This window comes from Cebidichthys violaceus, unplaced genomic scaffold, assembly GCF_023349555.1.
Source record: "Cebidichthys violaceus isolate CVI_PGR_0920_01 unplaced genomic scaffold, fCebVio1.0.p SCAF_17, whole genome shotgun sequence".
Classification (NCBI taxonomy): domain Eukaryota; kingdom Metazoa; phylum Chordata; class Actinopteri; order Perciformes; family Stichaeidae; genus Cebidichthys; species Cebidichthys violaceus.
Genome location: NW_027176340.1, coordinates 3,083,347 through 3,099,044, shown reverse-complemented (window position 1 = coordinate 3,099,044; position 15,698 = coordinate 3,083,347). Strand labels below are relative to the sequence as shown.

The window sequence follows — 15,698 nt, the reverse complement described above, 5'->3', positions numbered from 1 at the left end:
ATTTGCTCAAGAAGGATTTTCAGGTATATTATGTATGTATGTATGTATGTATATTACCAGCGCATTGTATGCTCATGTTTTCTCTTCTTTTACTTCACTCCATTTATCAAACAGCCAGTAAAGGTGCAGGATTTGAGATTGGGCGCATTTCAATTGTCTCTCAGCATGTCGCTAGCCCACAGCTAACAGTGCTAACAGCTCTAACAGTGCAAGAGCTAACAGTGTTTACTCGAGGGGTAAAGAAAGCAAGAAGTGCTCTTCCGCCGTCGGTCGGGACAGTCAGAGCAGCGGCCGTGAGCTAACCAGTGGGGAACACTCACATGCACTAAGCCTGACCCAGAGGAAGAGCGACTTCTTTCTCCGCTCAGGTAACCTTGGATTACTCCACTATACATTAAAGCAAATAGTTGCATGAACCTGGAAAAGAGCATTAATATGTCCCCTTTAACACCTGGATGATAAGTGTTATAATCACACATACCATACTATAAATTATTTTAAATTAAATAAATACCTGAGTAAAGGTGGAAATCAGTTTTGCCTTGGGTTTAGCAATAAGGATGACTGGCAGGTAATTCAACATTGGAACATTTACACAGAAAAGATTAACTATGTATCATAAATTAGGATCCGAACTGACATAAAACCAGTGTGAGTGACATGTGTAACTTGGATTTTTGGACATGTTTATCACATGCAAACACACAATTTCTATGTACCGTGTCTCTGTCCTCTCGAGCCCTGGTATGCGTTTAACTTCAAGCCTTTGAGTCTAAAATCATATAGTAATTATATGGTAATGCGTAGACATTTCCTTCTTGAAATTAACATTATACAAATATGAGTTCACTACACTATACTGTACAAGAAGGGAACTTGGTAGGTGGAAGTTTGTAGAGCAGAAGCAGGTGGAAAGCAACATAAACACTGCTCCCTTGAAAGGTTATTAACTCAAATTCCACTCATGATTGTTTTATACAAAACCATATAATTATACACTTGCCTTTCATATTGCAATTGAGTTGACAGGTTGACAGGCTAATCTGGATTTGTGACTGTGTTAAAATGAGTTTCGCTTCGGGTAAAACAATTCTACTTTTCAGTTATTCATATATGTGTGTGGAGGTGGAGAATCCTGTTGTAAAGCTTTCAATACCATGTCGAAACGGCAATTAGTCACACCAAATATATCACTCTCTTGTGTGTCGCTTGAGGAGCATTTTTGTTTCGAAAGTGGAAACCTTTGGCATACATCTAGAGGTCCCCGTTGTGGCTAAATACCGTGTCAATTAGGTAACCCCATATATAAATCTGCATTCGAAACTCCCCGGCCAGTCAATCCAGAAACTCAAAGGATCGATCCTACTCACACCATCAGAGCACTTCTCCCTCAGCGGCATGGCAGACTCTCTCTGCAGGATGTGCCATTTCTCTCCTAAGGCTACTTCACAAACAGTGGAGGACCGTGGCAAATGGGGCAGTAAGAAGGAGTTCATCCTGTCTGCGGCTGGTGCTATTATTGGACTTGGAAACGTGTGGAGATTTCCATATCTGTGCTACAAGAATGGTGGTGGTGAGTATTTCTTTTTTTTTTTTTTACTATTCTCTCAGGTTAGCATTGCTACTCCAACTTCTACTTTTAAAAAAAAGAAAAGAAAAAGTGCTGCGTAGCGTCAGATATTGCATGCAAACTTTTTTTTTAACTCTTTCCTCTAGAGGAATAAAGAAGTTGGTGGTAAAAGAATGACAGAAAGAAAGCAACGACAAATCTTAAGCTTGGAAAACACAGAATTTTGTAGATCTAGGTAGGTCTGTAGATATACTATTCTAGTATTTTAGTTCTTTTGTTATACTTAGTTGGATTTTGTACTCCTTGTACTTTTTGTACTTTTTACATAGTTTATATTCTTACTGTTTATTACTTATTCATATTACTTGTTTTTGTTACTCTCTACCTCATGTGCACTGTTCACTTTGCTGCTGTGTTCCCCACTGCGGGACTAATAAAGGATTATCTTATGCTATGTGATAAATTGCCAGATGCATCATTATTATTTTTAACACTGTACTTTACCCCCTGAGGGTCGTACACTGTAAAGCTCTCCTACTTTCCGTCTGTCTCTCTCCACTTCACCATCTGACGATTAGCGATGTGACAGGTTATGAGAGGCTGTGAAAATAAGCTAATGCCAGTGATTGTGCAAAGGGCAGAGTCACATTCTTTGCTGAATCCCTGAGATTTAGAGCAGATTTGGAAATTCAGCGCTGTGAACAGGATGGTGAAGTGATTGTTTTAAAGTTTGGTGATACACGTTCCTGCTTGGACTGATCTGGTCCCTTCCATGACGAGTTTAGAGTATCTACAGCAAGTCAAAAGGAGACATGCATTAAAAGGCTATTTGTTTAATTTGGGGAAGACAATACACTTGCCTTCCAGGTAAATCTGTTTGTCGCAATTGCTGAGAAACCATTTTTATTGTGGAGCTGACCTGCGAAGAAGTTCAATTTCAATATAACGGCTTTAAGGCCACTCTGCACATTTAAACTTTCCCCAGTTTTTTCCAAAAGAATTGTGATTTTCCTAAAGAACTCCATGCAACTCTTAACTCTTTCCAAAGTGGACATGTGTCCAATGTGTCTCCTGTGCTTGATTTAGGAAAACAGATGAACCGTGAGATCACAGTATGTATTATGGAGGACCTTTACCAGCACTTGTGTAGCGACAGGATGGGGTATATAACGAGAACTTTGACAAACGTCTTAATGCCACGGTACAATGAACACATTTCAATGAATTAAACTGATATCGACACTTACATAACACTGAAATCATAAAGATAAGGAAGACACTTTAATACTTTTATCATACTGTGTATTATTAGTACGCTCAACATGTTAGTTACTGTACATTTCAGTTGTTTTGTGTTTTGACTTGTAAGCTGATTAGCCCTGGTTTTCTATTCCTACAGCTGCAGTCAGTGAAGTTAGATTCAATACAGACATCTAATAAAATGTTCTATAACTTCATCATACTCCATCACTCCTGTGATTGGTCAAACATCTCTCTTCAAGCACCCTAGAGATAGATAGATAGATAGATAGATAGAAAGAGATAGATAGATAGATAGAGAGAGAGAGAGAGAGATAGATAGATAGATAGATAGATAGAGAGAGATAGATAGATAGATAGATAGATAGATAGATAGATAGATAGATAGATAGAGAGAGAGAGAGAGAGAGAGATAGATAGATAGATAGATAGATAGATAGATAGATAGATAGATAGAAAGAGATAGATAGATAGATAGATAGCGAGAGAGAGAGAGAGAGAGAGATAGATAGATAGATAGATACTTTATTCATCCCGCAAGGGGAAATTTGTTTGCTACAGCAGCAACAAACATAAGCAACATAAGCAATCAAAGTAACAGAGTAAAAGAATAAAAAATATTAAGTATAAAAATGCACATATATATATACAATGGAATAGAATAGTATTACATGAACTAACTAAACAGTAGTGCAAAGATTAACCAACAGCAAACAGTGTTGAAAAGGTCATGAGCTATATTTGCAATATTGTAACCTTTAGATCTGATTACGAAATGCATTTGAATGTGGTTGCTTTAATCCATTAACAGCACATAGTCACCATATGTTTGAGTCTGTGGCTCAAACCTACATTTTGTTAACTCAACATCTGTCAAAACAGGACGGGAACTTTCCTGCAGACAACAAACCAAACCGCATTAGGTGAAATAATGCAAATAAATAAATCAATAAATCAAATCTTGACAAACTGATGCATGCCTTTATTTCAAGCCGACTCTAATTATGAAATGCACTTTTTTTTTTGTTTTTTGTGCGGCCTCCCGCAAAATAAAACCACGGAGAGACTTCAGCTCATTCAAAACTCTGCAGCAGAGGAGAAAACACATTAGTTCAGTGTTAGCTGCTCTGCACTGGCTTCCTCTGAGAATAGACCCTCCTAAAGCACTTAAAGGAATAATCCACCCTTAAAACCATGTAATTACTCACCGGGTGTTAATTTGAATGCTTGACTGGAGTTACCGGAAATAATAGCTGTTTCATAACTCGCGGTTTCATAACGGTAACAATTTGAGCTATCATATCTTTCATTTCCTGATTCCTGAACTGTATTCCTGTGAAAACAAGTCTCACAGAGGGAAACCGGCACTCCAGGGTTGTATCTGCCAGAAAAAGTGCCTTACATCAGCAGCGTGGAAGCGGTTTGAACATAAAGATCCAGGGGGTCATGAACCGCTGATGATACACAGTTTAACCACCGTAGTGGGACAAGTTATCGGCCTATATTCAGCATTACTATGCGATCTTGTACATTGTGTAACAATACATCCGTGTCGACAGGAGAAGAGTTAATGCAACATGCTGGCAACAACAGCTTTCAGCGGATGTTATGACGTGCAGCGGTTCCATTAATTAAATTCAGATTGAGTTACATCATGGTGCGTTCAAGCTCAATTCAGTAAAAATGACTTTTGATGAAGGTAAGTTATGACGTTATCAAGACGCGTTTAAATATAGTCATGGAAAATGTAGCTTTGGTGTGAAACTTGAATGATACAGTTGTTTGAATGGGGAATCTTTTGAATCGTGCGTTTTTATGCAAATCAATTCAATCAATCAAACTTTATTTCAGACTCAGGGTCCAACAGACAAATACATAAAATGACGTACAAGAGCAACAAAAGTGCATAAGCCTAGCAAAGAGGCAGCTGCCTCCACAGCTGGGACCGGTAGCATGTGCTACTAAACCTTATGTTGGATAAAACCAAGATGGTGACATTTTCAGACTCATTAAGCCAACAAATACATGTATACATACAACCACTGATGATGGCTATAACAATGTAGAATTATATAATTAATGATAATAAATATTGAATTCATTAGCTATAGGCCTAGTACAAATATTCTGTTTAATAAAGTTGAAAACATCCTGGATGAATTGATTTTTACAACAGCTGAACTATATCAAAACATCTCTTTGCAAACTCTCACACAACTCCTGCAGTATAATCCGAGTCTCGTTTAAAACACTTTACTCTCTAACGTTTCATGCCGACTCCATGAAAGTCCAGACAAATCTGAGGTGTTTGAACTAGAACCAAGTTACATCGCTAACGCCCTTGTAATCGATTTGCATTAAAAAAAAAAAAAAAAGACTGTAATCATCTGCTGCTGGTTTATCGGAGGTTCCCAGCAACAGCCGAGAGAAGATTGGAGATGCAGCCTCTGTCAATTAAGCCCCACAGCTATGGGACACTATAGATATCAGGGAAGCCAGCTCGCTAAATATTGTTTTAAATAAAGCTAAACCTATCTCTTCACTTTAGCCTTTAACCAGATGTTTCTTATATTTATTTTCAAGAATGTTCCTGTTGATCCTCTTTAGTCAACATCTTGAACATGAAATGTTCTTCTTTTTCTTTTCAAAGACTAATCAAGCAACCATTTTATTATTAATTATCCAACTATTGGAAATTGAGAGGTGCTGCTGCATCATGCTGCTTGATCTAATTCAATTTCTAATACTTTTTTCATCCGGTTCTTTTTCGTCTTAGCGGTCTACGCTTGCCACACTTTGATTGTCAAAAAAAAAAAATAGTCAGAAAACATGAATGTGATTATGGCGCTCTTTGTATATGTGGTATATGCATGTTCACAATGCTTTATTCACACTTGCAGGTGCATTCTTCATTCCTTACATCCTGTTCCTTGCCGTCTGTGGCATTCCTCTGTTCATACTGGAGATAGCACTGGGCCAGTACACCAGTCAGGGAGGAATCATGTGCTGGAGGAAGATCTGCCCCTTGTTTGAAGGTGAAGTGTATATGCGTACGTGTCAGGAGTTTAGCCAGTTGAGACGGAAATACCACGGCAACGCAATGCTAACCTTTTCCAACTGTTTCCAGGCATGGGATACGCCAGCCAAATGGTCATTTTGTATGGATGCGTCAGCTACATCGTGATCTTAGGCTGGGCTTTCCTCTACCTTTTCTCTTCCTTCTCTGGTGAGCTACCATGGGCCACCTGTAATAACACATGGAATTCAGGTAAATTACATATGTTTCTTCTAACTGTATTCTCTATCCTACAAATTCACAGTGTTATACATTTATTAGAAACATCAAGTTTGATCATTAACACAACTGATTTTAATAGCATACTAACAAGGGACATTTTATTTCATTGCACGTCTGGTTTGAGCATGCATTTCCGGCTTTTGACTGTTTAACAATTCTTCGATGTTTTTTAGATTCTTGTGTGGTATTGAACAACTTTAACGCCACTGTTAACTGGACCTTGCCTGTGAATGCATCATCATCTGTATCAGAGTTCTGGCAGTAAGTTTTCTTTATCCAAATGAAACTGAATTGAGTAGAAATGTGTCATATTATTATCAAAGGATTACAAGGTAAATGAACTTAGTAGGAAGGACGTGTGCTATTAGGGACGGAAAGCAATGCTTTTCCAAAATGATATCATGTATTATTGAGACACATTGAGGTATTGTCCTACACTAGCAGAATGCTAGAGACCTCTGCTCAACACTAGTCGGGTGTAAACTTTGACTGATTCGCTGATATTGTAATTTTTACATATTAGGGTTGATAAATGGATTTGTACTTCTAGATCTTTTCTAGTCTTCCGACCACTCAGAGCGCTTTAACGCTACATGTCATCATTCACTCTAGAAATCACAAAGCATTCCCTTTAACTAAATATCACACATATTTTAATTATCTGCCCTTTCCCCTCATGCCCTGTGCTTTTCATTCTGTTTGAGTGCATTAACTACATCAACTCACCGAATTGTTTTTTTTAATCGTTATTAATTATCTCTATTGTCAAATCATGAGCTCCAGTAACTCGAGATATTCAGAATCAGAAACTGTTCATTGCCCAGTACAACACACATACAAGGAATTTGTCTTGGTGATTGGCGCGACAGTAAAACACTGCAATAGTATGACATCATTTAAATAGAAAATATGAACATTTACAATAGAATATGGTAAACAAATAAGACTACGTTAAAACGAGTATATTATAAAGAGAAAAGTTGTTGGGATGTATAGCGTCTGAGTCCCGGGCTTTATTGATGAGCCCAACTGCAGATGGGAAGAAACTGTGGTTTTGGCTCGAGGTCTTGGTCCTGATGGACCGCAGCCTCCTGCCAGAGGGAAGGGACTCAAAGAGATTGCGTGTAGGGCGAGCGGTGTCGGCTACTATCTTTCTTGCTCGCCTCAGAGTCCTGGAGGCGAACCCTTCTCAGCAGAGCGAATGAGATATACTGAATATTCCTATATTAACAACTCGCGAGGGTTCATATCACTAAGACAGTCTTTTTGCAGTTTGATTGCAGAAGTGGTGGTGTGAGGATTAAAACACAGTGTGCTGACAGTAACACCATGACATGGTTGATGTGAGGCATCCATCTTTGTTTGGTTTTCAGGCGCTTCCACAGCCAAGTTGGATTCATCAGAGCTAAATCTATATCTTACTTGTAAATACGTACATTTACGATTTTCCAGAAAGATCCCATATGATGCAGAATTACAGAAAGCGCAAACACATATGGATGCCTTACGTTGGCAAACGTTTGCCATTGAAAGGTTAACCCAATCTCGTTGTATGGATCACTATAGTGTACTATCTATGCACATTATTTTGAACCCGCTCCCAGTTGTAAGCGTGGGAGTTATTTTCCATTTCTGACATTCATCCAATGTGACGTAAATGCACCATCAGTGCTAAACTATCTGGCTTGTTGCAACAAAAGCTCTCACACACACACACACACACACACACACACACACGTACACACACACACACACAAGCACTGTGTTTTCATTGATCTTGAGTGACTAGACCTAATCTGTTAGGGCAGGATGCTTTACATCTGACTCCCAGCACAGCATCCCCTTAATTCCCCTTGAAAAGAGGCCTAATCAGCCAGAATCACTGAAAAGACCGATGTACAGAAGGTGCGAAATCCTTTAATTGCACATTCATGCATGTATTATGAATAGTTTGCTGAGCTTCAACATCATTGGACTTTTTGGCTTATCAATCATAGTAGCCTCATAGATCTGCTAAAATGTGTATTTCCCCCAAATAATTGGTTAACGGTACTTTGGTCCTTCCAGACGACGGGTGCTCAATATATCCACTGGCATAGAGGAGCTGGGAAACATACAGTGGGAGCTTTCTTTGTGCCTTCTTCTGGCCTGGATCATCTGCTACTTCTGTGTCTGGAAGGGAGTGAGATCAACAGGAAAGGTAAGACTGAAACGATAAATCCTGACTCAGAAGTGTCATGTATTGTTTATTGTCTTTATTTGAAGCTACTATGAGTCATTTTGCTTTTGCTGCTGCTGCTGCCGGGCCCGGAGCTCTGACTGCATTTAGCGACTGTAAACCATTTTGTCTGATTTCGCGGGGGAATCGGACCCAGTGACAGGCTTAAGAATAACCACATAAAAATAGCCAGTCTTTTTGCTGATGGTCCAATTTACTTATGCAGGTCCTATAGATGTATTAGTATTACAATGAGACTGTTTCGTAACCAGTTTATTGTTCCTCAGTATCTTTAAAATCTTTGTTTATGCTCATCTTAAACCAGTCATGAAGTTTTCTTTTCAAACCATTTATGTTTATTTATTACACATTGGCCCTCATGCTCACAGACACACAGGTTTGCAGCAGTTATGGAATAATCCCGATGGTATGCGAACAATACGCAGTCGTTATTTGTCACGCCTTGAGTATTGAAAGACATTATTATAACTGATGTTTGTCATTATGGTTGGAAAATGGGCTACAAGCCATTAGAGTGAGTCGCTGTACAGGTTTTGAAGCCCCCCTGAGGCGAATTTGTGATAGCCATGCAAGGAATCTCAGTCTGTCTGTATATCCTTTGCATATCTCGCAAACCGCTCATTCGATCTACTTTAAAACTTGGCGGGTGTATTACAGGGAAGTGCTTTGGTCGCATTTTATGCAACTTAGAGACGTTCGATATTCAGGACTCAACACGTCAGAAATGCTGACTGGCAAACTGTTCCGTAAGAAACACAACTTCCTTTCTCCGTTCTCTGCACCGGCTCCCTGTAAGAGCTCGCATCCAGTCTAAGACTCTGGTGCTAGAATACAGGGCAGTGAAAGGAACAGCTCTTTCATATCTCCAGGCCACGGTCGAGCCTTACACCCCCGCCCGACCACTTCGCTCTGCTGCCTCGGGGCGATCGGTCGCCCCGTTGCTCAGAGGTCCCGGCGGCCGATCGACCCGGTCACGTCTGTTTTCTGTCCTGGCCCCACAGTGGTGGAATGAACTTCCCACTGATGTCAGGACAGCGGAGTCGCTGCCCATCTTTCATCAGGCTGAAAACCCACCTCTTCAGGAAGTGCTACCCTGAGCCTTCCACTTAGCGCTTATTGTTTTCATACTAGCTTGTTGCACTTATTGTATTCGTATTACTTATAGCACCAACTGTTTCTCTTGTTTCTGTACTCTGGCTCTGAGTTATGCTCTGCTTCATGCTCTTAGATGCTTGTTTGGAAAAGGAAATGTACTTATGACTTCTGGTGACTAGTAGTTCTTTTGATTACCAATGTTGAATGCACTTATTGTAAGTCGCTTTGGATAAAAGCGTCTGCTAAACGACTGTAATGTAATGTAATGAAACAAGTTTGCAGTAGATCCTGTTTCAAAGTTCAGTTTATTGTCATCATATACAAAATTTGACATTTAACCCATCCCTCTAGTTTATTGGGAGCAATCCACCCATTGAACCACGGCCGCCCCTTTTGTTTGTCTCTGCTCCAAAGTTACATAGCATGATTCACTCCCTCACATTCCACTCCCTAATTTTCCCCCAGTGCCTCAAATCAAAATGATAGGAGTAGATCCTCTGAACCTAATTGGCAGCTTGGCTTACCTAAGGTTTTGTAACAGGACGGTACGGAGGACACAGATAATGGAGGCAGGAGGGAACCTTGCTCCTCCTGCAGCATGCTCTCCGCATGCTCTCCCTTGATCAGCGTTCCTGCTTCAGATTTATTCACCTCCCTGATGAGGAGATCGGCTCTAGGTGTGTCTCTTCCCACACCTGATCCCAATTCTCTCCTGAAGGAGTGGGTGGAGCCCTCTGGCTGGAATGTAGACTCCTCTAACTACCCTGGACCTCAGCCGCCTTACAGTCGATCAAGTTTTCCGCTTGTAAACTTTCGCACACGCCCAGAATTTCTGCAGTCCAGCGCACAGTGGGTCAGCTAAATATTTCCCAGGTTAAATCCCCATGCGGTCACACAAGAAGCAATTTATTGCAGCTGCAGTGTATTGCATAACTAACCAAAACAATGACCAACTGACGTCACAAGAATCCTAATGTCTCTTACAAACTTTTCAATGATCATAGTTACGGAGTAGTTTCCTTTCATTTGTAACAAAATAATGATCTGCTTAAAACGTAGGCGCCCTACGTCACGGCGACATTCCCCTTCATCATGTTGGCGGTGCTGTTTCTCAGAGGAATGACCCTTCCCGGAGCCTTCCATGGGATCAAGTACTACCTGTACCCCGATCCTGCACGGCTCGCCGACCCGCAGGTATATCGTTCAGCCTGTGTTCTAATTTTCCTTGGATTATTCTGCAGCAGGAGCAGGAGTTTAATCATTTGTCACTGGTTTATAGGTTTGGATAGATGCTGGAACCCAAATATTTTATTCCTATGCCATATGTTTGGGATGCCTGACTACGCTTGGCAGCTACAACAAGTACAACAACAACTGTTACAGGTGAGTGCTACTATTTTAGTTGCATTAAGCCAACAGCATCCAAATATTTGTTGTGCGACATGCCATTTTGTGGATATAACACTGTCAGCGTCGTAAATGGGATGTCTGTTGTCTTCTTAGTTTTCATTTGTTTGCTTCCATTTATTCATTTTGTCATGTTTTGCTTGGATTAATCTTACATTTCAAGGTTGCTATAAGCCTGCTCTGTATGTCATTTTACTGTTATATTTGTAACAGGCCTGTTGTTTCGGATTCGCAGAGACTCCTTCTATCTTTGCTTGTTGAACAGCGGGACCAGCTTCATATCTGGCTTTGCCATTTTCTCAATTCTGGGGTACATGTCCCAAAAACAGGGTGTTGACATTTCTTTAGTTGCTGAGTCAGGTATGAATGTGATTCTCCTCTGTTCCTATTCAAAACACCTCAAACTGTCAGACTATATGAAGTTGTTTCATTATTATAATGTTCAGTTTTATCTTCTGCTAGTAAGGAACAAGCATTATAAGCATTGACATTGATGCCAACAGTTGCTACAAAAAGGCACTGAGCAGACAGCAATGGCTTCCTTTTTGTTGGCTTCCCTTTGCAGGCCCTGGCCTTGTGTTCATAGTCTACCCACAAGCTGTGACCCTTCTGCCGTGGCCCCAGGTCTGGTCTGTGTGCTTCTTCACCATGATCATCTTGTTAGGAATAGACGGACAGGTCAGCTGCGTCCTTCTTTACGTCTCCCAAAAATGTCCTCCGACGTTTTCTTCTTTTGTTCCCCGGTCTCCAAGCTGACTTGTCCTTGCTGTTGTTTTCTAGTTTATTGGGCTTGAAAGCATCATGACTTCTCTGTCGGACATCTACCCTTCCCAGATCCGAACGGGATTTCGCAGAGAGCTTCTTCTGCTGCTGATCTGTGCTTTTGGCTATGTGTTTGGCCTCTTGTTGGTGTCACAGGTGAGAAGCGCATTCGTTGGCGGTCACGTAAGCAATTCATCACGTGAGAGTAATTTGCTGTCTGATCAATTAACGCCCAATACACAACATGTAAACTTTATCTTTTACTACCTTTTTCTTTCTTGTTACCAGCCGCGACAGCAACACTGGTATTGTCTTCAACTGTGTGTGTGTGTGTGTGTGTGTGTGTGTGTGTGTGTGTGTGTGTGTGTGTCGTCATTACAAAATCCGGTGAGGCGGTTTTGAATTCTTTGCAAGGTGTCTATACTAATTAATTATGCTGTACATTTTAGGCTGGCGCATACATTCTGCAGATCTTCGATCACTATGTTTGCAGCGGCCCCACTTTACTTCTGATGGCGATCTTCCAGTCAGTGGTTATCGGATGGATTTATGGTGAGAAACAGTTGTCAGTGGTTTGTATATGTTACATCACACCGAGTAGACGACCATTCAACCAATGTCCTAATTCCATACTATGTATTTTTTTTTTTTTATAAAACCTTTGAATAAATGAAGTATAAAGTGAAATTGAACATACTGCGTATTGTTACGCGTGATGTGTTTGTCTCTGTCCAAGGTGCTGAACGCTTCTGCGACAACATTGAGGACATGATCGGGTACAAACCTCTAGCACTGATCAAGTACTGCTGGCTGTATGGAACCCCTCTTATATGCAGTGTAGGTGTTTTAATAAGAAGGCCAAAAAGATATTTTACTCTGTGTATACAGACTATTTCTGAGCTACAGCTTGGGTTCATGTTTACTTCCTGTCAGCTCATGTCATTCACTGGGACACATTTGGTGCGTTTACATTTACAGCTATGGGATGCTTTATAGAAATTAGCTTTCCGATTGATCCAACACTGTTTAATTGTGAGTTGCTTCCTTTTAAAGGGCACACTTGTGTTTTTGCTCCTGAGATACACGCCCCTGAAGTTCAACAACTCCTATGTGTATCCTTGGTGGGCGTACTGCATCGGCTGGTTTCTGGCCACGTCATCTCTTATGATGATTCCAGTGACCATGGTCTGGAAACTGGCCAAAGTAAAAGGGACTCTCTGGCAGGTCAGTGGCGGTTGTCAGTGTTCGTCAGTGTTCGTTGTATTGGGACAGGAGTTTGAAATAGAAAACACGTCAGGACAAAGGCAATTTCATTTCCTCTGATTCCACAGATTTCTTTCAAAACTGAGTAACGTTGTACATTTTGGGAGAGGTAAAGTGTTAGCGTTAACGTTTGTGTTGCTTCTTCTTTGACAATGTTAATTCCTTCCTGTAGCGTCTCAAGACGACCTCCCAACCTGCAGGTGACTTCCCAGTGGTGACAAAGGAAATTGCAAGCTTAAGTGCCTCACTACGCGCCCTGGATGCTGGACAAGACGGCAACGTGTAATGAAATGCCAATCCTTTAAAAAAAAAAAATAATAACTTTTGATTTTGGTTAGAGCAGGTTATGGTGGGTAGTATTCATTTACATATGTTTTTGTTTTAAGGTGTGGTTAAGGTTTACAGTATATTCAATTTCTAATAGGGGTGACCCCGCATAGTCGACTAAGTCAAGGAGCTTGATTGACTGTCAATCTCATGGTCGAATCGCTGTAGTGACTGGAAACTATGGCACTGAAGCAAAGGATCATTCTTGAATAACAACATGGCTGTTTCAAAATCAAAGAATAGGTCTACATTTATTACAAGCACGAAAAGCGGGATGTCGATTTCTTTTTTGGGGTGGGGGGGCTTTTTTACTCTTATTTGATAGTGATACTCAGGAACGGAGGAGAGAGAGAAGGGATATTTTTGATATCTCTATCAATGATACTGTCATGTCTGCACGGTTTATGTGACACTACAGCCAGTAGCCAATTAGCCTAGCTTAGCATAAAAAAAAAAAACGTAAACAGGGAAACAGCTAGCATGGCTCTGACCAAAGGTTTAAAAAAAAAAAAAAAATTACCTCTAAAGCACACTAATTAACACATTCTATGCTGTTTGTTTAATCTATACAAGTGAAGTGGTTTATTTATTGGTCAGGTGCAGTGTCTTCCTGGTGAAATACCACACTGTGATAGCTCTTTGAAAACCTTACTTAAGTAATAGTATTTATGTATCATCAAAATAAATTAAAAGTACTTACAAATGTCCCCTGTCAGTGTTTCACTTTTCTGTTTTTGGATTAATTTTACTGCTGCAATACATGTTTTACTGCTGTGGAAGTGCTAATTGTAATTACATTCTATCACTGCTTCTTGGAGTCTCTTTAAGGTTACCAGGCAACCAATTTAGAGTTAATTAGTGATCTAAAGGATTATTAGTATTATTGGTCTTTTTTTTTATTTCTTCATATTTACCTCTGGACAGAGCCAGGGCAGCTGTTTCCTCTTACTTATATGCTAAGCTAAGAGAGTGGTATCAATCTTCTCATCTCCATCGCAGCTAGAAATAAGCATACAGCCCATATTATCAAACGATTTGACCTGAAACAAAGGGAGGGGCGAGAGAACAACATCAAGAAGCTGTTGCTACAACCCCGGAGCTACATTGGCTTGAAGCTATATGCGTGTGTGGATTAGTAAAAGAAGAGAGAAAGCAAACAAAACAAAATAAATCCTCCAAAATCAAAAGAGTAAGATCCTCCCCGCCGCGGTGGAGAACGGAAGATTGTCCTCTCATCAGCAGAAACTCTTTGATTGATTGATTGATTGATTGATTGAAGAGGTGCTCCTTCCTTCCGAGTTTGTCGGTGGAACTCAGGCAGCGCAGTACCTTCTCTCGTTTAGCAGAGGAGCTCAGTAAGGGGAATCCCCGTCCTTACGGCTGGCACAAAGTCAACTTGGGGAGAAAAAGAAGTCATCCTCGTTTTCTGAAGAAGTCCGTTTCTTCACCTCTGCAGGAAAAGTGTCCACTTCCTCTTCCAGGAAGCGAAAACAAAAAGAAAACAAACAGTCCAGTAGATACGTCCCGCGAATCTAAAACTGTTAAAACCTAGGGTTTCTTTTAAATACAGCGAACGAGCGAGATCGAGGGAACAGCAAAGAGTTGTGGGAGCAAAGCTGTTTTATAGAAACAGGGGCCCGAACCACAGGGGCCCTGGGGTGGTCTGTGGCCCTCGGCCAATTAGATCGCAGCGTTGCATGTTTTATTGCTGTCGCATTTACGTTGCTCTTATCACGAACCCAAATCAGGATCCAGGTTGCTCAGGAAAGAGGAAGGCCTGATCTCTTTGCCCCTAAAGCTCGTGGTCGGGTCCCAACACATTACAGACCAGGTCATTCTTGTGCTTCCATCTGTGAAACTCTCTCTCGAGGTCCTGACTCTACAGCACCAATATTCTCAGCGGCGTTTTCTCAGACAGAAGTCTTAGCATTCTGATGTGACCTCAAACTTAAACCAACTGTGACAAGCAAATACACTGCAACGGTGATTTTTTAAAATAGCTTACTTCAACTCATGTCTGATATTGACTTACGATATATTGGTACTTTTACTTCGTCTAATATCGTTTACATTTAATGTATCTTTTACAACATATATTAAGCCAAATAAATATACCTCCTTGAGGCCGTCAAAATACGTGTTAAAATACGTGCTGCTTGAATTTATAATGGAATCCCATAATGCCTCAACGAAACTTTTGTTTTTAGGTTTGTATTTCTTTAATCACCATATTGATGTTTTTTTTGTATGTATATATATATATATATACTTGTCTTTATACAATACTTTACATTTAGATAATAAAATACTTTCTAGTGCTTGTTCGTTGTCATTATGTTTACATGTGCGTGAGGTGTGTGTACTAAAATAAAGACTTTTTTTACTCTTCGATGAAGACAGTGATACATTTCTTGACGTTCACATTTGGTGCGGCGCAATACCGCTAGAAAATAATGCGTTTCAGAGATCAGTGGTGC

General features: G+C 40.4%; 1 protein-coding gene across 1 annotated transcript; it reads left to right on the top strand.

Annotated features, from left to right (window-relative positions):
• Window positions 1-1,398: 1,398 nt before the first annotated feature.
• slc6a11a (solute carrier family 6 member 11a) lies at window positions 1,399-13,738 on the top strand. Its single transcript, XM_068711696.1, has 14 exons — window positions 1,399-1,573; window positions 5,731-5,865; window positions 5,958-6,098; window positions 6,302-6,389; window positions 8,196-8,328; window positions 10,522-10,656; window positions 10,742-10,845; window positions 11,105-11,229; window positions 11,435-11,547; window positions 11,650-11,787; window positions 12,081-12,183; window positions 12,368-12,468; window positions 12,685-12,855; window positions 13,067-13,738. Exons 1-14 carry the CDS (start codon window positions 1,399-1,401, stop codon window positions 13,178-13,180), a joined length of 1,776 nt encoding a protein of 591 aa, XP_068567797.1. The 3' UTR covers window positions 13,181-13,738.
• Window positions 13,739-15,698: the final 1,960 nt, after the last annotated feature.

What these genes read in the sequence shown, in the direction of transcription:
- slc6a11a (XM_068711696.1), top strand. Translation starts at nt 1,399, where the DNA reads ATGGCAGACTCTCTCTGCAGGATGTGCCATTTCTCTCCTAAGGCTACT. An exon ending in GTGCTACAAGAATGGTGGTG is followed by an intron (nt 1,574 to 5,730) that starts GTGAGTATTTCT and finishes TCACACTTGCAG; the next exon opens with GTGCATTCTTCATTCCTTAC. An exon ending in TAATAACACATGGAATTCAG is followed by an intron (nt 6,099 to 6,301) that starts GTAAATTACATA and finishes GATGTTTTTTAG; the next exon opens with ATTCTTGTGTGGTATTGAAC.